Source organism: Aquarana catesbeiana, linkage group LG03 (genome assembly GCF_042186555.1).
Source record: "Aquarana catesbeiana isolate 2022-GZ linkage group LG03, ASM4218655v1, whole genome shotgun sequence".
Classification (NCBI taxonomy): domain Eukaryota; kingdom Metazoa; phylum Chordata; class Amphibia; order Anura; family Ranidae; genus Aquarana; species Aquarana catesbeiana.
Window position 1 is genome coordinate 549516448 of NC_133326.1, and position 23614 is coordinate 549540061.

At 43.1% G+C, this 23614-nt stretch overlaps 1 protein-coding gene across 3 annotated transcripts in view; it reads right to left on the bottom strand.

Annotated features, from left to right (window-relative positions):
• Nucleotides 1-23614, bottom strand: part of ADIPOR2 (adiponectin receptor 2) — a 120950-nt gene that overhangs the window by 57073 nt on the left and 40263 nt on the right. Inside the window, exons 1-2 of one of the 3 annotated variants that reach the window (XM_073621597.1) lie at nt 9505-9979; nt 7543-7778 (exon numbers count right to left, since the gene is read on the bottom strand). In XM_073621597.1, the coding sequence (XP_073477698.1) occupies nt 7543-7778; nt 9505-9529 (261 nt within the window). In that variant the 5' untranslated portion in view covers nt 9530-9979. Of the gene's footprint in view, nt 1-7542; nt 7779-7910; nt 8048-9504; nt 9980-23614 lie in introns of those variants that run through there. The other 2 variants (XM_073621596.1, XM_073621598.1) reach the window with 2 other exon arrangements.

Consider the following 23614-nt stretch of genomic DNA (forward strand, 5'->3'; position numbering starts at 1 on the left):
ACTCACTCTTGTAAGATACTGTACCTACAGTAGGTGGATGCAGCTTTGACCAGATGCTGCATCTGTCCCCCGTCAGCTCGAAGACTGAGAACTGAGCTCTGTTACCAGAGAACTGCGACTTGCTGCAACTTCCAAAGCACTTTCTGGCTGCCGGTACGCCTGTCAATTTTTCAGGCGTACACGATTGGACCATTCTTCGCTCTGTATGGAGCGGTAGATGTCAGCTGACACCCGCCGACATCTGATCTGATTTGTTTCGCTATAAACAGACGGATAGGGATCAGTTCCCCACCCGTCTGCCATATCGCATGACAGTCAGATGGAAACGGACAGGTGGTCCGTTTCCATCTGTCAGCCTATAGACAGCAGAACGGACATGTCAACCACCTGCTAAGTGGGGATCAGCGGACAGATCCCCTGCTGAGCGGGCAGACTCAGCCAGTGTGAAAAGGGCCTTAGCCTGACCATCTCTGCCCCACTCCTGTCATTTGTTCTTTCAATAATGGAGGCGTGTGGGTGTTACTCAAGAGTGGTTAGCATGAAAATATACTCTGCCTATGAACACATTTTGATATGTGCATAAATGCTCCCAAGTGCTGTGAGGTTTTCAGGAAACCATGCCCCTCCCACCAGCCATATTCTGGCAGCACCGCCTAGAAAATCACAGAGGCCCAATGATTTGAATGGAATGGATCCATTTGAAACATAAGCATGATGAAGGTAAGGAAGGAACCTAGGAGAGCAAAATATAAAATCAGATTAAAAACTTCAGCTTTAAAAAGGATTACCAAACCCAAGATGAAAAAAGCAGTATGTTGCAGTTTGCAGTCCTTCAGCGTAGTGGATGCATTCAAGTTTTTTTTTTTCCCCTCACGCCATGAACATTTTCAGCAAATACTTGTTGATCTTGCTAGAAATGCAGTGTCCTTGTCACTTCCTGTGAGGTGCATCTAAAAATATCTTCCTTCCTAGCCGTCTTCTGTAAACTAACAATTGCCTTGCAGAGTTGTATAAATCTCAGAACTGGGAAGATAGAAATGCAAATCTGTTGGCAGGTAAAACAGCTCCACTTGTATTTAATTAATCTATGCATTTTGCCTGGGAGTCCAACGTTAAATACTAAACACGCTAAAAAAAAAAAAAAAAAAAAAAAAAAAAAAAAAAAAACCCACACACACAGCTAAACCTACACTGAACACAAATCAGGCTACTGCTTTTTAGTAGTTAAATTGATAGAATAGATAGAGAATGACTGGTGTTATTTCCCCACAGGGCTAGGTATAAAACCAGCATGCCATTTTTTTTTGCAGGAAAGCGGTGTTGCCCAAGTCTATTTTAGGCCGAACGCAGAAGTGAATTGCAAAGAAAATGAGATCTTTTGTGTGTGCAGATTGCAGCCCTGTTCCCTCCAGCACTCCTCAGGCGATGGTCCTTGTGAGCGACACATGGCATCTTTTGTTCGCCGACGCCATGGATGCGCTTACATTAACACAGCACATCTCTTTCAAGCTGCATTAATCTGTGGCTGGATTTTAGCCTTCGGGCAAACTTATATTTTCTTCCTTTTTACAAACAGCTTTGTCAGGAATACAATTTAAAGACTTCAAATACTAGACAGCGAAGTCTACAGATGGTGTACTTTCTGATAACTATGTCCAATACTTCAACTCCAGGTGATTTTTAAAACCTAGTCAGCCACAAATGGATCGAAATGCAGCAGCTTTAGCAAGTACCAGATCAAATTTCAATCCATATGTGGCCACTGGTTGAACAAAAGTTAAAAAACAAACAAACAAACAAACAAACACACAAACACACAAACACACAAACACACAAACACACAAACACACAAACACACAAACACACAAACACACAAACACACAAACACACAAACAAACAAACACACAAACAAACACACAAACAAACAAACACACACACACACACACCTTGACTCATGCATGACCAAGCCTTATGCCGCGTACACACGGTCGGACTTTTCGTCTACAAAAGTCCGACAGCCTGTCCGACAGACTTCCGGCGGACTTTCGGCGGACTTGCAGCAGACTTTCTAACGAACGGACTTGCCTACACACGACCACACAAAAGTCCGACGGATTCGTACGTGATGACGTACACCGGACTAAAATAAGGAAGTTCATAGCCAGTAGCCAATAGCTGCCCTAGCATGGGTTTTTGTCCGTCGGACTAGCACACAGACGAGCGGATTTCGGGGTCCGTCGTAGTTACGACGTAAAGATTTGAAGCATGTTTCAAATCTAAAGTCCGTCGGATTTGAGGCTGAAAAAGTCTGCTGAAAGTCCGGAGAAGCCCACACACGATCGGATTACCAGCCAGCTTTAGTCCGTCGGCGTCCGTTGGACTTTTGTAGACGAAAAGTCCGACCGTGTGTACGCGGCATTAGGCCTGGTTCACACCTATGCGTTCCAGTGCGTTTTCATTTTTGCAGAAATGCACTACAGTCCATTTAACATGGTTTCCTATGGCTCACATACACATCTGAGTTTTCCACTTGGACGTTTTTTGGAAAGGGTCAGGGTCTTCACCTTGCAACCTGCTGTGGACATGCATTTACGCTATGTCTAGACTTTGTAGACATAGCGTAAATGCATCAAAAACGCAGCGCTTGCATTTTTTGATGCGTTTCTGCTGGTTTTTCCAGCAAGATGGACACCTCCCAAAAAGCATAAAACACAATAAAACTGGAACAAAAAAAAAAAAAACACCACATCCTACATAGGTGTGATCCAGGCCTAAAGCAAGGTGTACACGGTAAAAAAAAAAAAAAAAAAAAATTCACTCAACCTGCAGGTCGAACAAAAAAAAATAAAAAACAAACACACACACACACACACCATAAAAAAGGGAACAACCACAAAAACCCCTGAAAGATCCCCACATCAACACAAACGATGTGGATGCAGAGATCTCTCACACTGAACTACTGTATTCTGACAGTGGGGACTCTCTCACTCATAAGAACTGGGCAAATTGGCCATTGGCTGAAAGCGTTGATCAAATGCTGGTTTTCTAGCATTAACGGTCGACAGAAGCCAACAGACTGTCTTCTGCTGAGCAAACAGCAATGCACACAGACCAAATTTCCGCAAGTTCATACTGAACCGGCCGATTTTCAGCATGTTTATCCTGCTTAACAGTGCAATCTACTGAAAACCTTCCTACATTATACTCTGATCATTTCTGCACAGCAGCCGAAATATCAAGAAAGGCTGGTAGCAGGAGAGTCTTCAATTGCTAAAGAAATTCAGTGATTTGCAGAGAACAGGAAGGTATACCGTCTACCTACACTTTTTACCATTTAACATGTGGAAATTTTTTTTATATGTTTTAAAGTAGAACTAAAAAAGGCAAAATATTTTTCCTTTTAGAATACAAAGCTCCCTGTGGACTTGATTTTGTTCTGGATGTGGGACAGGAAGTTCCCATCCCACTGCCAGAACACAGCACTCTATACCGTATGTAGAGGCTACCCACATTTTATACATCGCTTCCACTAGCTGCATCCATTATTGAAGGTTATAGTTTATTCGGATCTGCTTGGTCCAAACTAATTATTTAAAGTGGTTGTAATAGCATGTTTTTTGTTTTTTAAATACAATTAAAAAAAATGGTTATACTTACCCGCTCTGTGAAATGATATTGCACAGAGCGGTCTCTTACCTCCTTTTCTGAAGTTCCCCACCAACACGCTTTGCTCCCCCCTTCCTTGTTGGTGCCCCCTTAGCAGGCAGTGTGCTGTGGGGGCACTGATGCAAGTCAACACTAGGAATAACTTCAAAACAGCGGTCTTCCTTTATTGAAACATGAATTACAGCTGTAAAACAGCCAACACGTTTCAGCTGCAAGAACTGAGTCATGGCAGACCAGTGCAGGTGCACTCCCAAGCCAAATTGATAGATGCAACTCAGCCAAGCTCCCCACTCCCTCCTCACAGGGCTGGACTAGCAGCAGCAGAAGCCAATGCTGCTCCCAAAGTCTCCTGTGAGACCAAAACGAGCATTTGGCCAAGCGTTTACCATGATGCATCCTCCAATACCGGTTTTCCCCCTCCATAAAAAGACCTTTTGAGTTCTTAACCACTTTAAAACTTCACTAAAAGCTGGATTATTAGCCATTACATTTCTAAGGACATTGCAGAAGCACCAAAACAAAAAAAAAGGTGAGAAACTATTTACAGTTTGCTTCCTTGCAGCGTGCTGTAGAGAAAGACCCTTGGTGTTTGTGTAAGCAGTGGTCTCTCTACAGGAGGTTACACACACCCCATTCTGAGTCAGAACCAGAGCTCTACATTTATTTAAGCTAATTCTTTTTCCTGATCGAAGAGCTCTAAGCTCGGACCCAGCCATAGCCTGGGGCCTGTGTAATATGGGGTATGTGTTTCCAAAAGGTCTACTTTAGTGGGGTTTTTTTTGGCATTAAAAGGCTTGGTCCACCCCCCAGTTTCCAGAATTCATCTAGGCAAATTATGTGGTGCCCCCGGTGCCTCCTTGGATGCATGATGTGCAGTACTATTCAGCAAAGAAGAGGGGGCAAATCTAGAAGTGCCTGCACCCAAAAGAGCCAGCAGCAGTCACAGACAACATGGAGGCGCCAGACCCATGCAGCAGCTGCAGAAAGGAGGAGGATCCCTGCAGCCCAACTTTGGACCTGCTGGTTAGGGGTGTACGCTTACTGTGCAGAAAACCGTAAAAGTCAAGTACGGGAAAAGAAAAAAAAAAAAAAAAAAATTATGGGAGGGAAAAAGGCTGCAGTTCCTTTTTAAAGGACTTGTTCACACAAGCAAGCTGGCTGTTTACTATATGTTAAGCTACTTTAGTCCGAGAGGTGCAAGGTTTATTTGTTATGAGTTTTCCTATTTTTGATACTTCATGGATTAATGTGACATCTGTATGTGTGTTTAATAAAAATAAAAAAAAATATTTGATTAAAAAAAAAAAGCTGCCCTGATTGGATGGCTACAGTCACTTGGAGACAGTGTCGATGTGCTGATCTGGTCTTTTCTTTTTTCCCCTTTTGATCTGCGACAAGTGACATTTCAGTTTTACTCAAAAAAAAAAAAAAAAAAAAAAAAAAAAAACAAACAAAAAAACCACACACACACACTTTCAGTTCACACTACTGCAAACGAGATATTTTGCCTCATCTATGTATGGAGTTGTGCTGAAAATGGCTGCCAGCATAGCCCCAACACATCTGGTGCGAAAAGGCCAAAAAAGTGCACAAAGACCTTTTGAAGCAGCAACAGGTTTATAAAAGGAAACAAACAAAAAAAAAAAAAATTACACCAAACGTATAGCACCCCCAGCCATCCTATATGGTTTGTTCCAACCCCTGTCAAGAGTCCCTTTTGCTGAACAGCATCTACCAGGTCTACTGGCAGGATCAACATTTTATAAAACTATACTACAGGAGACAAACAAAGCCGCTTTGTTAATGCTACCATTTTTTCTCAGAGTTAAATTATCACTGTTATTGTCTCTTGTCAATACGGTACCTGAAATCCTAACTCTGTGCACCAATCTACTACACTGTGCCAAATGACAGGTTCAGGAGTGCCCAGCTGTGACATGCTGGAGAGCTGGAGTAGCCAGGACAGAACGCACACAAATTCTGGGAATATCATCAAAGGACAACAGGAAGTACAGTTTGTCCAACACAACAAGAACATGTGACACATAAGCAGCAACATAAATTCACACCATCTATTCTGACCAGTCCCTGTTTTGCACTTTGTCCTACACAGGGGACTCAAAGTTCACATGACCATAAAAACAGATTACTTTCCCAGAAGTGCATTCCATATCCGAGCCTTGCTGTACCAGTACTGTAATTGCTGGCAACAGCACAGGAAAGTTGCTGGACAACAAAACTCCCTCTTGTTACCCATGACGTTGGCAATTTGTGGTGCAAAAAAAAAAAAAAATAAGCGCAAATGTGCAACCGCGAGACGTAACCAAAAAGCAGCTTTCATTAGTCTGACCAGACAAAAACCAGATAACTGACTGGCTGGCTAAGAGGGGTCATTCACAGCTTTGCCTACAAAAACTTGTCAGAAATAGTTTGTTTTGTTTTTAAAGGATCTACTTACCTGACCAACCTATAGCTTCACTGTTTAGTGGTCCTACAACAGACATATAGGCAAGGACTTTTTGCCTTCACTAGTTTATTGTAGGTCAGTGAGCAATAGATGAGGCCATAAAATGTGTATGACAGCCAGGGACTTTATAACAAAAAAGGCTCCCATACCCTTGTCCTGACAGGTTTACCCTAAATAAGCCTGAGCAGGTTTTGCTCTAAGACTGCAGCTTGGGACTCTAATGGCATTTCCACAAAGTTGTAACTATTAAAACACTGCTCACAATAGATCCTAAGTAGCCCACAAACATTAGATATACAACTGCACAATCTTCTTTAAAATTGGACAACTGCTATGCCTGGCTGTACACTGAATGAAGTGACCAGGATTTACACAAACAAGGGGTATTGCACAATCAGACAAATTGTGTGCGCACGCATGCGTGGCCAGTTTTAGTCACAGGAGTAAAAAAAAAAAACCACACACACACACAAACACACAAAATGGCCAGTTAGATGTACAGTGTGTATGTGCACTTCCAAGTATGCACCTATGGCTCATAAACACAGTGTCACTTCTAAATAGGCGTTCAATGCTGCAATACTCCCGTCCTCAATCACCACAATATGTCATCTTACAGAAGGTCCCACAACTGTGTTGATTCATCACAGCATGAATGCAGCCCACTAATTATCTCATATGACCCATAAGTGGGCCCCCCCCTCCTCAGCACGAGTTGGGTAAACAATGGATCAACTCACTGTCATGTGATCATTGTGAACGCTGGGGAAGGGTCATATGGGAGGGTGGGAGTATCCAACTCCGCTTTCTTTCAAGTCCTAATTTGTGGAGAAAATGGATGAATGCATTATTTTTACACACTGAAAAGAAGGTAAAGAACTTGGGCCTTGTTGTAGGTGGTGGATGTACAGATAAAGGACCAAATAAAATGTATCTTCCATAGTCTGGTCATACTTTTTCATACAACTAAAGCCGGCCATAGACAGAGACTGCTCAATTCTCCCCCCCTCCCCAAATCAACATTCTCCTCCCTCAGAGTTATTGTGTTCTCACAGCCGTGGTGCAAGGGAGGGGGGGGGGGGGGGGGGCACCATCCCAGCCAGGAGAACACACAGCGATTATTGCTAGCAGCTATAGCTGCCGACAATAAATCGCATGAAAAATCTGCCAGTCTAGTTGTACCTACATTGATCGAGCAATTGACTTGGGTACAATACATGGTTAGAATCTTGTCCAGTCCATGCTGAACTGTCCGCCAAGAATCAAAAGTCTATGGATGGCTTAAAGTTAAAAACATGTTGGGCTATCTTTTTTTTTTTTGTCAAAAAACACCACATATGAAAAACTTGAGCGCTAAAATACAACACCTCACTCCCCTTCCGGGGAAAAAAAAAAAAAAAACTTACATTGTCCTGGGCAGAAGATGGAGGGGAGTTGGCCAGGAGGACACACCTATCGTCATATTGGTCATTTTGTGAATCCGTGCTCTCGGAGGTGACTGGCATGTGTCCTTTACGCAGCCTCAGGACAGACTCCGGACCGGCAGCGCTCCCCTCCTCTCGATTTTGTGTGCTCATGGGATGTGGGGGCCCCTCCGTGTCAGACGTTTTGCTGCTTGCACGGGCAGCGCCACGGGCAAGATCTGAAATAAAAGAACAGTTTTTAGTCTGTTAGCCAGCATGCAAAAAAAAAAAAAAAAACACAACAGAACATCTGACACAAGCCAACGAAAACAATTGCAATACAACACAAAAAAAAACCCAGACTAGATTACCAAGGCACTGGTGACACGGGAACATTCTGGGGAACGCCGTATAGCTCAGGAAAAGAGCTGTGAACATGCATCACCTTGCTTATATACACCTATGTGCAATAAAGGTTACTGATTTACCTTTTACGATAAAAGATCTGATAGCGTCAGCTTATCAGCACTTGGTGACAAAACATTAGACCCTAGTACCCAGTAAATATATTAAGATAACACGACTGTCACAATAAAGTCAAAGTGCTCGATAAACTGGCCTGTAATTTTACAGGTGCCAGGAGCAGACCTTTGGCTGGTAAGATACAACACTCAATTACTATTATGGCCACACGCACTGCGATTTTTAGCCACTTTAGCTCATGTTCTCGCAGTCCTACTGCCCCAAGTGTGCTTTTTATTCTCAAGCTATTAATTTTTGCTTGATTTAGAATGCCAAAATACTAAGAAAATAATTCAACCCATTTATATATTTCTATGATCACAGAACACCACGTTTCGATCGAGCAATCCATGTTCTATTGGATTAAAAACGCATCAGCGCAAAAATGTCATCACACACACACTACTGCTTGATCTGACAAGGATATCAGTCATGTGGCTGGATGGGAGATTAGTAAGGATACAGCAAGATAGCATTGGTAACAGGATAGTTTTTTTAAACCCCAACTGAAGTTCCAGTTAGTGCCCAAATATAAAGCAGTCTCAACAGGCCCCAGAGTCTGACCACGCTTTCCTGTCCATGACAACAGATGTAGCCAATACTCATCAGAGCGGTCATAGAGCACTGGAGAGGGAGAGCACAAAGATCATTTTCACTATGGCCCATTTAACAATCCTCCATTTTTCTAGTGCGAGAATTTTTATTGTTGCACGCAAAAACTACATGACAACTGATCGCCCACACAGGGGTACACAACGAAGAACATGGCATAAAGACATGAGTAATATCTTGTGCAACATTTTAGTAATACAAAATGTCAGCTGGATGACCTTAGGTCTGTGGGAATTGCCTAGGACCGGGGGCCTGGGGGGGGGGGGGGGGGGGGTCCATTCTTCCTATACCACTGTTCACCCTATGGATGACAAATTTTGCTGAACAGAGGGAAGGGGGAACTTTTCAATGCACTGTACTAAGAAAAAAAAAAAAAAAAGGGGGGGGGATGGGGAGCTTTGTTTTAACATTTTAATTATCATAAGGCATCACGTACATGAGTGGCTAGCTGGGAGAACCACAGCAAAGACATACGGATAAGTCTTTCGCACTCACAGCTTTGAGGATTGTCCCACTTTCCATGAAGTTGAACCATTTTTTCTCAGGGTGTATTTCTTTTTAAAAAAAATAGCTTTGGGTTAACCATAAAATCTAGGGGAAAAAATATTTCACTAGTACTCCAAGAAAAAACTTAAAAAAAAAAAAAAAAAGAAGAAGAAGTTCAAAAAATAGAAAGCTTTATTCCTTCTGCGGACACTTCCTGCCAAAAGCCAAAATATCAAAACTTTTTCCTCTAAAAGACACTAGAGTGGTAGTACACAGCAAAATCAACCCCGCAACACAATTCTACAGTTATCTAAAAAAATTCAGCAATAAAATGTTGTTACGCACCACGTGAAAGGCAGAATTTTAGCATCTGTACAGTTTAGGAAACAGATGATCAGAGTAATGGCGGCGTACAGGGCCCAGTAATAGTATCCGTTAAAAGAGGAAAAAGTGATTGAAGGAGTTTGCTGTCCTGGAGCAAAATTCTGTAAATCCGCAACGAAGAGACGCTTAAAGAAAATCTTTGGTTTATTGAAGAGTTGCAGTCAGCTGTACGCTGGGAGAAGTCAGTCTGCTGACGTTCTGAGAAGTGCTCTCTTGTCTCTGTACACATCTGCTGGAAGGGGAAACATTTAACAGGGCACGCTCTGTTTCAGATAAAGCACAGCCAACCATCTGGGTCCTAAGTGCCTCTCCTGCACAGGCTCTGACCTCAGAAAAGATTCTGCTGAGCTGGCAGAAAAGGGCATACCCAAACACACCGCACTGCCAGGGGGACAGGATCACATGGCTTTCATAATCAGCAGCTTAATATGCAAGAAAAGTCCAAGGCATTAACGAGGAAAAGGCGCTCAGGGCTGATTAACCAACTGGCAGAGCAGGGCAGGGCTTAGGAAGCGAGGGGGGTTGGAGACAGCCACTTAGAAATGCTCAGCAATAAGTTGTGGGGGAAATCAGATACATTCAGAGTACATAAGACAAAATGCTTCTGTATCCAGTAGACTTCTAATTCATTTATAATGGTCGATTAAATATTTATTCTCTATTTAGAAAGGCGTTCCAGAGCTTTTTTGTACTGTAAGTGCCCTCTTGCTTCAGGGAAACTGTTTTTCATGTGTTTTTTATTTTATTTTTTATTTTGTTTTTATTCTATTTTTATTTTTTTGCCCATATATATCCTTTGGTGTGGCCGGTTTGCCCTGGTGGCTTCCGACACTTTGGTTGTTGTATGGATTATTCGAGTCCCTGGATCATGTCTATTGTGACTGAATGGGATGCACACTGAAGACTTTGATAGAGTTATGTGCGTGTGCTATATTAACTAAAAAGAATATTTCACATATCCACTAGTCTCATAAGCGATAACAACCCACTATGTGATATATATGTGATATATATAAAAAAAAAAATTTCTTTCCCTCCCATATGAGATTCCTTCTATATTTCTCAGTATGTTATTCTTTTTATATGGGCAATGTTTTATATTTGCCCTCAGTGTCTCCCTTAGACAGGATGGCGCTTTAATCGCTTCCTGTATAGGGAGATGCTGTTGTTGTGTATATTTACTTTTTGCCCTTAGTGTTTCCCTTAGACAAGATGGCGCTTCAATCGCTTCTTGTGTAATAAGATGCTGTTGTTATGTCTATATAAGCGGTGCGTCGGGACGTTGCTCGTATCCCGTGACCACGTCCTGTTGTGACGAAACGGCGTAGGGAGGAGGAGCTACGTCCCGACGACACCGCGTTCTGTACACCCGGAAGACACGGGGAGTCTATCAGCCGGCCGGCGTTTTTGATGCTTGTTTTTTACAACCATTGTGTAAGTGCAATCTTACTCTTTATTAAATAAAGTCGTGGTTTTTATGCTATGTGGAGCTTTTATTTCTTTTATGGGGAGCCATCTTATTCTATTCGCTGTGTGTGACGGAGCGAGTTCCGGGTCCCGGATGACAACAAGTGTCTGCTGTTCTAGATCCCTGGCTGGGGTTGCAGCCATCCGTTCCATAGGTCTCCTATAATCTAGAGACCAACTCTATTTGGTAAGAGGCAGTTGTTTTAAACGGTGGAGGTCTGCCCATGCACCTGTGTCACTTCAGCAAGTCTGTCTCTGCACTTCTCCTAGCACTGGGGGATATCTACTTGCCTGTTTTCCACAATATGCAAGAACTTCAATAATTACTGTTTTTCTGGACTTGGATTTTTTATGGACTTTTTTAGTTTGGTTATAATTTTTATTGCTTTATTTTTTGCTTTTCACAGGGTATATGCTCAGTATCTTCACAATATTTCTTTATATTGTTGCACGTGGTAATAGTGTTCTGGAAATTAATTTTTGTCGTTCACATTCAACTATGTTAATTTATTTCACTATTTATTTTTCACATAGAAAATAGTCCTTTTTGTATATCATTTATTCTATATCATTTATTCCATCTCATCGTGGAGTTTATATACATTGGGTATTGTTTCAATTATATTTTTTATTCATATTTACCTTTTATCACTTTAGGCACTAGATTGTTGCTATTCTCAAATAATCTTTTTTAGCGCGACTTTTTTTAATTACATTAAATATTTATTCTCGTTTTTCACGCAACTGTTCTGCTGATAAAATTCTTGTTCAATTTATGAGGATTTGAAACGAAAAGTTGCTACATCTGAACTCCAGCCTTCTTTGCATTCCAGTTGTACAGGCTCTTCTCCTTACTGCACATTCTAGGCCTCTCACAGTGTGCACAAGAAGCTGCAGCAATTAAAAGCTGCAACTAACCTCCTGGCTGGAGGACACCCATTATTATCTAGCACTTTCCTCCCCAGCCTGACTGTCCCTGGCATGCCCCTTTCAGTCATTGGATTTCGGTGCTTTCAATCATGGAGGCTCAGCATCACGTGGGCACTACCAAGGACAGTCTGCATGCAAATACAGCCTGTCAAAAAACACTCACTCCTCCCATCAAAAGGATTTTAATATTTGCTTATCTCCTCCTAAGAGCCAACCCACTGCTTATATTAGGGATGAGGACTTGTAAAAAGGAGAAGCATGTCGACATTCGTACGAAAGGACTTACAGACCTGGGGGAAAAAAAAATAAATACGAGGGAGGAGGAGGGCCTTCACGTGGCTGAGACGTGTCAATATTATTAAAATAAAATATCCTCCCTAGGCTGCCTTCCTCATGCAAATGTTGCCCATTCCCCTGCCCAAAACCTTTCGCTCAACTTTAAAACATGCTCATTGGATTTGTGTGGAATGGGAGGAGGAAGCCACGTATAACAATGGTCGTGCTCCAATGATCCAAAAGGGTGGGAGGTTTGGGACTCCATGATATGCGATAGCATTATAGGACTATTGCTCTTCAACACATTTTGAATTGGCGCTTCCACACTCATACTAAGCTATGGGTCTCCTTGGAGAAATGCCTGGTGGGCCGTAATCTATTTTATGCCCCATGGTTGCCCCCGAGAATACGACATTTCCACAGATTTCATGCTTTGCAGGTCTGGGACCGTCTTAACCAATTGTTTTCTATGGCTCCCTCTGTATCCCCGCTGACCCCTGTAGGTGGCTTCCTGCGGTTCCCCCCTGGGGAGTGCATGGCGTTTTTTGGACCATGGGTGGCCGATGGCAACCCTAGCTGTGGTAAATTTTTAAAAGATGGCAGGCTGCTCTCTGGAGACCCTTAGGGGGAGATTTGGAAGTTTCCCCATGGATTTTTGGCACCACAGGCAATTGCAACATTTCTTTGCTAATTGCGGACACTTTCTACTCGAACCCCATTTGAGGGATTGTTTATAGCGAAAGAGCCCTACCCCACCTGCTTTCTGAACTGAGAGTTACACCACCGCTGCCACAAAACCTGCTTTTAAATTTTAGAGAATGGGAGCGTGACCTTGGGACAGAGCTTTTAGATGACCAACTTACACATCTCTACCAATTAACGCACCCTACCTCTATTGACTCCAAGACTCAAGAGACCAATTATACGTTGCTGACGCATTAGTATTGTTTACCTTCAGCCTTGTCACGCATATACCCTTCAAGTCACAGATCTTTGTTGGCGAGGTTGCGGCCAACATGGTACGCTCCTGCACTTGTGGTGGGAGTATCCCACGATTTGTCCTTTTTGGTCAGATATTAAAGATCAGAGAAAAGCCATTTTGAATGTAGATATCCCATTGTCCCTGGTTCACTTCCTGCTCCATATTCCAACTCTACCACTTGGTCATTATAAAACTAAATCCCTACTGCGCCTTTTAAATGCAGCTAAGAGACTGATTCCCATTTACTGGAAAAGGGCTCAGGTTCCCAATAGGGAGGGAATGGATCAGGAAAGTGAATGAAATCATGGATGAGGAGGAGGAGTGGGTGGTGACATGTAAAGACAGACAGGAGCGATTCTCTAGTGTTTGGGTAACATTGTGCCTCACATCTCAGACCCTGCATTGGTGCCACCTAGTTTAGACGTAGCTTTGTTGGAGTTAGCAGAGCCCTCGCTGAAGGTACCTACTTGATACTGCAGCCACTACTCGAATTTTGTTCTCGTATTTTTCTTGGCGGCTTAGGTTTATTACTGCTTTTTTATTTCCTTCCAGACTCTGATTGGTGTGGGTGCCCGCAGTCCTGACACATTTTGAATGGGCCCCTTATGGTTATATACTATGTTTTGACTCTGCATCAGGTTTAACATAAAACTTGTAACAGATTGCCTGGGTCCACATGGTTTGCTTCTGCTGGGTTGCCACTCGTGTGAGGATGGCCCGCCGGCTTAGGTTGGCACGCCTTCCACAAATGGACAGCCTTATTCCGCGGTTACAACTTTTTAGCACCCTGAAATACCCAGGTTGGATGCAGAGGCTATGGTACTTTGCGAACTTAGGTTTGCACCTCAACTTTGTTTCCTAATGTTCTTTTCCTCTGTCAGCTTATGTCAGACAGTAGGTCCAGTCTCAGGAAAGATCCCGACCATATGGTTGGGATCCACCCAGAAGCCTGGACCAGCATCTGGCTCAACCTCTGAACGATCTGCTGAGAACCGGAGCCAGCCGCTCCCACCACCTCCACTCCAGTAAAGCACTGGAGGTTAGAGCAGAGAGCCGGTTACTGACAGTCACGGCTCTATGCTCAGAGGGGAGAATGGAGCAATCAGCGGCGTTTGATCACTCAGTACTAACTGCAGAGCCGGTAGGGAACAGACCTAGGCGAGTAGAATTGTTCTTTTAAGAGGAGCATTGAGGCAGAATACTGTGATGTTTTTAAAAAGCTATGTGCAGCACCTTCCTATCAGCCATGATTTGCCAGCATTACATAGAAAGTCAGAGAACCAGTGATAAGACCACTGTCTAAAATAAGGGGAATATGTACATATCTAAAGCGAAACCTTTGGCTAGAACAGGTAAGGGCTAAGTTTTTTTTGTTTTTTGTTAGCCGTCTGTATACAATTTACCACCCTTAAAATTATGTGACTGTACCAGAATGGATCAAAGTGTGCACTTTACAAGCATTACCCATTAAACTCTTTAGCATAAAACACATTTAACAGGATAATTTTTTTTTTACGCAGCCAATAAATTTAAAATTACAGTATGGTTTACACCAAAGGTAATAAAATGTAATCATAAAATCATAAATGTTTACAGCAAAAAGGTGACATAATCCAACGTGCTGATTAGTCTCAGGCCTCATTTATACCAGGTGGATCCGCTCAGCAGAGTCTGCAAGCTCAGCAGGAGATCTTTCCGTTGATCTCCGCTGAGCTGGCGGATGACAGGTCTGTCTCTGCTCACTGAGCGGGATGGGCCTGTCAGAGCGCCGCTGATTCCTATGGAGGGATCAGACGAAAACGGACAGATGCAAACTCATCGCCATACGTCTGATTTTAGTGGATCGGATGTTAGCGGACATGGTCACCGTTGACATCCGTCACTCCATAGACCTGCATGGAGCATCCGTTCAGGTCCGCCTAAAAAACTGACAGGCGGACCTGAGCGGTCTGTCCGTGTGAAAGTGGCCTTAAAGTCATGCACTTTGACCTAATGACATGTTGGAGGAGGATAGAAAGATGTTCTTTCACCTAATGGAAAACAATGAAAGTGTTTCTTACAACGGAACCCTTGGCATAATAAAACTGGACAAAATGTTGCAATCTGTCAAAAGCATCAACACAGCAGTTTGTTTTTCTGTATATGCCTGAACATAGCCTTCTTGCCTGTTAATCCTGCCAGTAGATACACTATTTTTCCACAACACTGGCATTGGCTGCCATGGGAGGACATAACTCCTGCACAGCAGTCAATCATTCCGGTACACAGGGACCGTGCCAGTGTCTTGCCGAGAAAGTTCCCTCGGCGGACAAGTTCCCCCCCTGTACTGCGCAGGCGCAGCGCCTGCGCCGTACCAACTACTGTCAGCCGCCGGAGATAGCCAAAGCTCAAACGCTTCAATCAGCTGTACACGGCGCCTGCGCCCTGGGTCCAGATTCCTTGCCCACCATCCAAGTGGACCTAGAGGGGGAATCTAAAAGAGCCGAGCGAAGTGAGGCCGTGCCCGAAGCGTGGCGAGCGAAGCGAGGCCGTGCCCGAAGCGTGGCGAGCGAAGCGAGGCCGTGCCCGAAGCGTGGCGAGCGAAGCGAGGCCGTGCCCGAAGCGTGGCGAGCGAAGCGTGGCGAGCGAAGCGAGCCCGCGAGGGGCCCTCTTACAGGCGCCGTGTACAGCTGATTTTCAGCTGTTCCGCTTCGGCTATTTCCGCCGGATCCTACTGCGCAGGCGCAGCGCCTGCGCAGTAGAGGGGGGGAACTTTCTCGGCAGAACACCAGCACTGTAAGCCGAGCTGTGCATGCGCAGCTCAGTGTACATGCCACAGAATGCTGTGATCAGGCAGGTAGTTGTATTTTATTGCAGGACTGCGATAAATAACCTTCTTGCTTGTAAGTCATTGGAAAATGCCTTCAGAACCGCTTTAAGAAAAGAAAAAAAAAAAAAAAAGTTGTCACCCAACGCCAAAATATTGGCCCCTTTAAGAACACAAAGAAAGTCTGATCACAAATACATACACTTAGACTTCCTGTTCTGTTTATGGAAGCTGTCCTTTATTTTAGGCTTAGTGACTCTGTAGTATGCAATTCCCTAAGTGCAGACAGCTCTTAGGTGAGTCAATTCAACAGGAACTGTTCACAAGGCCTTCCCCAAGGAACACTTAGGTAGAGTTGTTGTTGAACAGGATGAATCATTCACATGCAATACAAATATTGGAGGAGAACGGATCTTGCTGAAAATCAGAGCGCTGGTTGACCAGAGTTTGGTTCCACGGCAAGATGATGACCCTGATCCACAAATCGTACAGCTAAAATAAAAGCAACTGGAAGATGCATTCATGATTTCCAAATCTGCTACAATGGGTTAATGCCCCATAATTAGGCTGACCATACATTATACAACTTTCCTTTAGGTTTGACTTCATATTATATGGTTTTGGTAAATCAAAACACTTTGTATGCAATCAGGCAGGTCCGTGCACTACAAAGTGGAAGCTAAATCTCTTCTGCAGTAGAGTACACCTACCTATTTATTCGCAGTCCTCTGCGGAATGTACACTGCGCTGCTCATGCAGCTGGCTGTGTTGAGATGATTCTACTCCCGGACTTCCTTAAAAAGGAACTTAAGTCAGAAAATTAAGTCCTGCTAGAGGACTTCAGGATGGCCCCTTTTGCAGTTATAGCTATGTAAAACATATAAAAATAAGTGCCTACACTGTTTAAAACCCAGTAATACACTGACTCACCCACTCTGTACATGCTCAATTGCTCTCCATGTTTTACAGCCCTCCTATCCTTTATAGCCAAGGAAGCTGCTTCTGTTTGATCTGCAACTGCCATAGTGCTGTACATGTAATCACTTATGACACCAGCCATTTGATGGTTTCACAGTTTGGTTGCTGACAAGCATAACAGGAATGTAACTTTTTTTTAAACTGGTAAATCAATGGGTTTAGTTCTGCTTTATGATTTACTGCTGTTCAGGGGCTACAAATTTGGCAAAATAGCAGCCTCCAGCAAGTAGAAACTGGACAACGCTGGAGGCAATTTACAGCACACACTAATTTTGGTAGCATATTTAATAATGTATGTTCCTTGCTAAAGAACATTTTTTATCAAGTCGTTCTGGGTAAAGTTCTGCTTTAACTCTTTCACTGCCAGGCCCAGGTGTTCCATTTTGTACACTGAGGTGGCCAGACCATTTTTTGCAATTGTTCAATTGCTTTTTTTATTTTTCACTTATAGGATTTCAAAGTTTGTAAGAGACCCCCCAAACCATCCATTTTCTGAAAGCACATGGCCAGTAGAATAAAAAGAAGGTGCTACTGATTTTTTAAGGCAGCATGATATTTGTGCAAATGTTTATCAAAACACTCTCTAAAAATACACCAAAATCATTAACAGTGCACAAACACAACTTGACTTACAAAATTCCTGCTAAATTGCTACTAAAACATTCACATGTGGCAATACTAAAGTGTACGCCCATGGAGGGCCATGTTTACCACACAGGGAAGCAAGGGTGCATCTTTGTACAGGCAGTCCCATTTATGTCAATTGGGTTGCAACAGCTGCACAGGCATAGCTGCTGTTCCCAATCTGACATCCGTGTGGGTACATGACCCCGAATGCAGACAGTGTGAGCTCAGGGACATGAATGCACACCTACATGGATGTAAAATTGGGAGCCACGGCTCTGTTGGTGCAGTTGCTACATCCCAAATGACATCAATGGGACTGCCTGTACAGAAAACCTCTGCGCCCCTGTGGACAAGGCCTTAGGCCCCTTTCACACAAGCACACCGATTAGATCTGCCTGTCCGTTTTTTCAGGCGGGCCCAATTAGACCCCCCATTGTCCTCTATGGAGAGGCTGATGTAAATGGACATGTGTCCATTTACACCCGCCTGGATCCGATCCAGTCCAGTCTGCAAAAAACAGAGGGATGGGGATCCCATTCCCCATTCAGCTAGCAGATCGGATGGTATCCGATGGAACTGGACAGGAGGAGTGGACACGGACCTGTCATCCGCCTGCTCAGTGGAGATCAGCAGACAGATCCCCCGCTGAGCAGGCAGATCTGCTTGACAGAGACCGCTCCAGGTGAAAGTGGTCTTATCAGGAGCGGCCGGTCCATTAGAGGTGCCGCCCCCCTGCAAAGGGCCGGACTCCTACATTTGTAGGAGCCCCCCCAGCCACATGATTAGAATCTGGAGGCACCAATTGTCTTGAAAAAGGTTGTGCTCAGGGCACAGAGCATTGCACTCCGAACCCACCCACTTGTAACAATAGCAAAATAATATTCACTAGTCTTCCAACTTCTCCTCCAGGCCAAATCAGGACGGATCAGGAGGAGAAGCTGAGGAAGTCGTGAAGGGGCAAGTGTACAGTGGGGGGGTGTGGAAACGACCATTACCGTGGAGGGGTGAGTGCGGGGGTCTTACTAGGTTTGCGTCTTTGTTATATATTTTTTTAACTTTCAATTTTTTACCTTTCAATTTTTTTTAAAGTTTTTTTTTTTTTTTCTTTGGGGGGGGGGTTAGGGTTAATAACTGATCAGCGGATTGCAACCCGCTGATCAGCAGTGTTAATTTTGGCAACAAATTTAGTTTTAGTACCATTTTAGTCTTCTGCAATTGTTTTAGTCGACTAAATCTCCAGTACATTTTAGTCGACTAAAAGCTAATAGATGTAATTAAATTGTAATGCATTAGTTAACATTTCTCTACAATTTCCAAACTCATTATATACTGCTGGAGTGAAAAATCGAATGTTATTTATTATGGCATTGAGGTATGAACATGCACTACAGACCAGTGTTAATTTTTAAGTAAAATTTCAATTTAGTTTTAGTCTTATGACTAAAATGGCATTTTAGTTTTAGTCCCATTTTAGCCATATTTTAGTAGACTAAAATATTCATTTAGTCGACTAAAATGTTTTAGTTGTTTTAGGAGACAAAATTAACACTGCTGATCAGAGTTATAGAATTGTTCAGCAGAGTCTGCTGAACAATTCTGATAAGCTTATGGTCAATGAAGTGACCATAAGCTTATAGGAGAGGGAGAAATTAGGTCTTGGCCACCTGTGGGCACTTCTGTATGTCTGTACAGACCTGGCAGTGAAAGGGTTAAGGGCCAGGGTGGATTAAAAAAAATGCTTTTGGAGTAAAAATCTATCCAAAAGAGTTTTTTTTTTTTAAGATACATTAATAAATTTAGTTTATTCAGCATGAAATTGAGCTTAGTTATGTAGCATGAGGCTGTATATATTATGCAATATTTACATTTTGGTAAACTCATTCAATAAATCCAAGCTCTGCAAGCTGATCTAACATTTGATGCATTCACACAATTTCACAGTAACCATGAGATAAAACAAAGTTCAGGAATATTCCTTTATCCCATTGTTTTGCCAATCTATGTACACTGCAAGCTGTATGATTGAATCGGCTCTGACATCACTGTTTCACTAACCTGACAGCTTATTATTCTAAATAGGAAACCTTCATTTTGTGAATAAGTCCTTCCATTTAAAGAGCACCTGTCATTTCAGATCCATCATGGCAGCACCTCTTAGCGGGCAGTCACACAAATATCAATGGTAAAATAAAAAAAATAAATACATTTTCGCAGACCGCCATTACTAGTAAAAATAAATAAATAAGCCATAAATCTACCCCCCCCCATTTTGTAGACGATATAACTTTTGCGCAAACCAATGAATATATACGCTTATTGCGATTTTTTTTTTTTACCAAAAATATGTATTATACATAATGGCCTAAACTGATGAAGAAAAGAAATTTGTTTTAAAAAAAAAAAAAAAAAAAAAAAATTGGGGGATATTTATTATAGCAAAAAGTAAATAAAATAGTTTTTCAAAATGGTCAATTTTTTGTGCTATAAACAAAACAGAGGATCAAATACAACCAAAAGAAAGCTCCATTTATGGGGGGGGGGGGGGGGGAGCTGCCATCTTAGCCTCGTTTGATCTGCAGTTGACATGGTACTGCACATGTGACCAGCTATGAGACCAGCCATTTGATGGGGTAGATTGACAGTTTGGTTAGGAGCTGGCATAAGCACTCCAGTAACTGACAGTTCTCATTCACAGCATGCCTTGATGTAAGGGTTTTGAGAAAAATTCAAATTGGTGGGTTTAGTTCTGCTTTAACTGGCACCAGGCTATGAATCTAGACGAAGTCTGCAATAGGGAGGAAATTCCTGGGCATTATGGGTTAAAGCTCTAACAAATGTCAGTTATGAAAGCAGTGATGAAATGTGCAGCTCCAGAACATTTTAACCTCCCTGGAATGTAGCAAACAAGCAAGGTCCATCACTTCCACTACGTATGTCTGAGGCTTGGAAACTTCTACTCATTTAAAAAGGAAAATACACTTTCAGCATGTGCCGAAGTAAACCTGACGGTAGAATGGAGCATAAGGGGTGACACCACGGGACACCAGTACATATCACAGTTTCAAAGTTCTACCTCTGGAAGCCCCCAAACTTACATAATACAAAGATCACCTTTGCTCCATCTCTGTGGTCAAACAAGGCACAATGACATCACGGAGCGAAGTGCAAATGTGGAGGACGGGGAGGCATGGAAAACCCAACTATCAGGTGAGGTGGGTGTGACCGATTACATATATGCAGCAAAGATAATATTTGCACATAACGTTTAGGATGGGTTTGGTATGCTCAGATCACGTAGAGGAAAGCCTTGAACAGCAATGGTAGCCACTGAACTTTGCTTAAAAAAAAAAAAAAAAATAATGCAGATTTAAAAGTAGACCCAGGGCCAGGACAAGGGGTGGGCAGGAGGGAAGGCTGCCCTGGGCACTGTGGTATCACGTGAGGTGGGGGGGGGGCACCACAAGGAGATTGGTGGGAGGGAGGCGGGAAATAAGAATTGTTCTAGGAGGGCAGATGTGCCAGGAGGGGGATTTGTTCTATAAGTAATATGGTAGAGGGAAAACATATGCTAATATGCTAGTAGGGATGATTGGGTGATATTAGTGCTGGAGGGGGATTTGGAGTGAGTGGAGAATTTGTGCTTGGGGAGGGGAAATTTAAGGTGTAGAGATTAGTGCTAGGAGAGAGAATGAGAAGATTTGAGCTGGGGAGGGGGAAGAGGGAATGATTTCAGCAGGGTGGAAGGTTTGTACTGGGAGGAGGGGGAATTTATGTTTGGGGGTGGGCATGCAGATAAGTGCTCGTTTTTTCTGTGTCATCTCTGAACCAAGATCTCAGTTCAAGTAGTACATAGTGATCTTGGATGATGTCTGAACAAAGATGGCTCCATTCTATAGGAGACAAAAGTGGATGTAGGCATTGTCATAGGGGAGTACTGTGATCTGAGAGCACCTGGAAACGTTACTAAGGCACATTATTGAACACTGACACACACACACACACACACACACACTGAAAAATATATAAAATGACAAGGCCAACTTTGAAATCATATAACCTTGCTAAAGACTTTGTATAATGTAAAGGAAATGAGAGTATTCCTTCAAACTATGGTGGGAAGGATCTTGGAATTATATAGGACTATGGGCAATTTAACTCTCCAGTATCCATCCACAGTGCATACTGCATATCAGTTTTGCATTAAAGCCGTATTAAAAAAGGGATACAAATTTTATTTTTTTTTTTTACTAAAATAACAAACATGTTATAATTACTTTCTCTGTGCAATGCTTTTGCATAGAGCAGCCCCAATCCTCTTCTAGGGTCCCCTGCCCGCACTCCAGGCCCCTCCTCTCCGGCGAGTGCCCCCGTGGAAAGCCGCTTTCCACGTGGGCACTCACGTGTGCTCGCTCCCACCCCACCCTGTCTGCATCTATTAGCACAGCGGCCGGCTTGTCCCCACCCCCGCTCTCTCATCACACCATTTGATTAACAGCCGCAAAAGCCATTACAATCTGCCCGATGAGGATGGAGACAGCGGTGAGAGCCACTGCTCTCGCACACATGGCTGGATTGGATCAGGCGCCAGTAAGAAAAAGGGGGGGGGGATCCTGCAGCACAGAAGGTTTTTTACATTAAAAGCGTTTGTCACCCCAACACTTCATATTCCTGATATGTGCCTGCTGTACCATGTACTTGAATGAGAAAGTATCCTGTTCTCTTGGTTTTGCTTTTCTTGTGTGAAATCCCTGGTGTTCCTGCTTTCCTATTAAAAACTGACCACACTAAGCATGAGAACACACCGTGGTCAGTTCTCTAACTATGCTGGGAACTCTGCCTGCTCTCCAATGATCAGACTTGTCCTGACAAGTCTCCCTGCGCAGCCTTTCACTGGGAAGCTCAGTACACTGCTGCTGCTTTTCCTCCCCCCCAGCTCTTGTGCAGCTGTGAACAGAGAATGTGATCACTTTAAAAAAAAAAAAAAAAAAACCCAACCTTCTCTATGTAGCAACCCCCGGGAACTGGGGACTCTCCCTCATGAGGAGAGAGGGGGCAGGGCCGAGCCACAGCTCTGTGTGTGAATGGGCATGCAGAGCTGCAGCTCGAGAGATCTATTGCAAGCTGCTAGCTCTGGGGGCACTTGGCAGGCGGGAGGGGCAAGAAGTGCTGGCGTGGAACCCGAGGAAAGGAGGATTGGGGCTGCCCTGTGCAAAACCACTGTTTATTTTCTTTAAGTGGACATTAAAAGAGGAACTGAACTGCAGCCTGCTCACATAATTTGTAATAAAAACATCTCTGCCATTCTGAAGCTTCCCTCCAACCACTTTGCAGAAATTAGAGAATATATATTATATATATATATATATATATATATATATATATATATATATATATATATATATATATATATATATATATATATATATATATACACACACATACACACACACACATATACTGTGATTCTGTACTTGCCAAATATGCTGCAGAAATCTCCTTCCACGAAGTCTGGCTGCAACCATTTTAAGTGTGGGCAGCTGAAGCTGCTGCCTGTTCACTTTCACAGAGGCACACCTTCAGCTCTGCAGGTTTCATTGGCCCTCCTATGACTCACCCTCAGAGATAGATAGAGAGCTGTGCATGATGTCATAAGCCTAGGCTTTTTTTTCCCCAGACAAGAAACAGGAAGTGGGCTGTATAAGATATTTACTGGCAGAAAAAAAATGTTTTACTATCCAAATTTAAAACAAGGGCACAAGATTTAATAGATGGAAAAATGAAAAAATGAACTTCCGCTTTAATATCACTTTGAGGCTTTAGAACCGCTTTAAACCCAAAACCAAAAATGTAATAGATTGCAACTTACAAGTCAGTCATTAGATGTGGTGGCTGCATTCTTTGTTTTTCAGGCTTTTTGCCCCCTCTGTTTTCACCTGGTGATCTGGCAGTGTTAGAATGGACTAGCAGATTTACAGGGCTCAGCTCCCGCTCATACTTTTGGGATA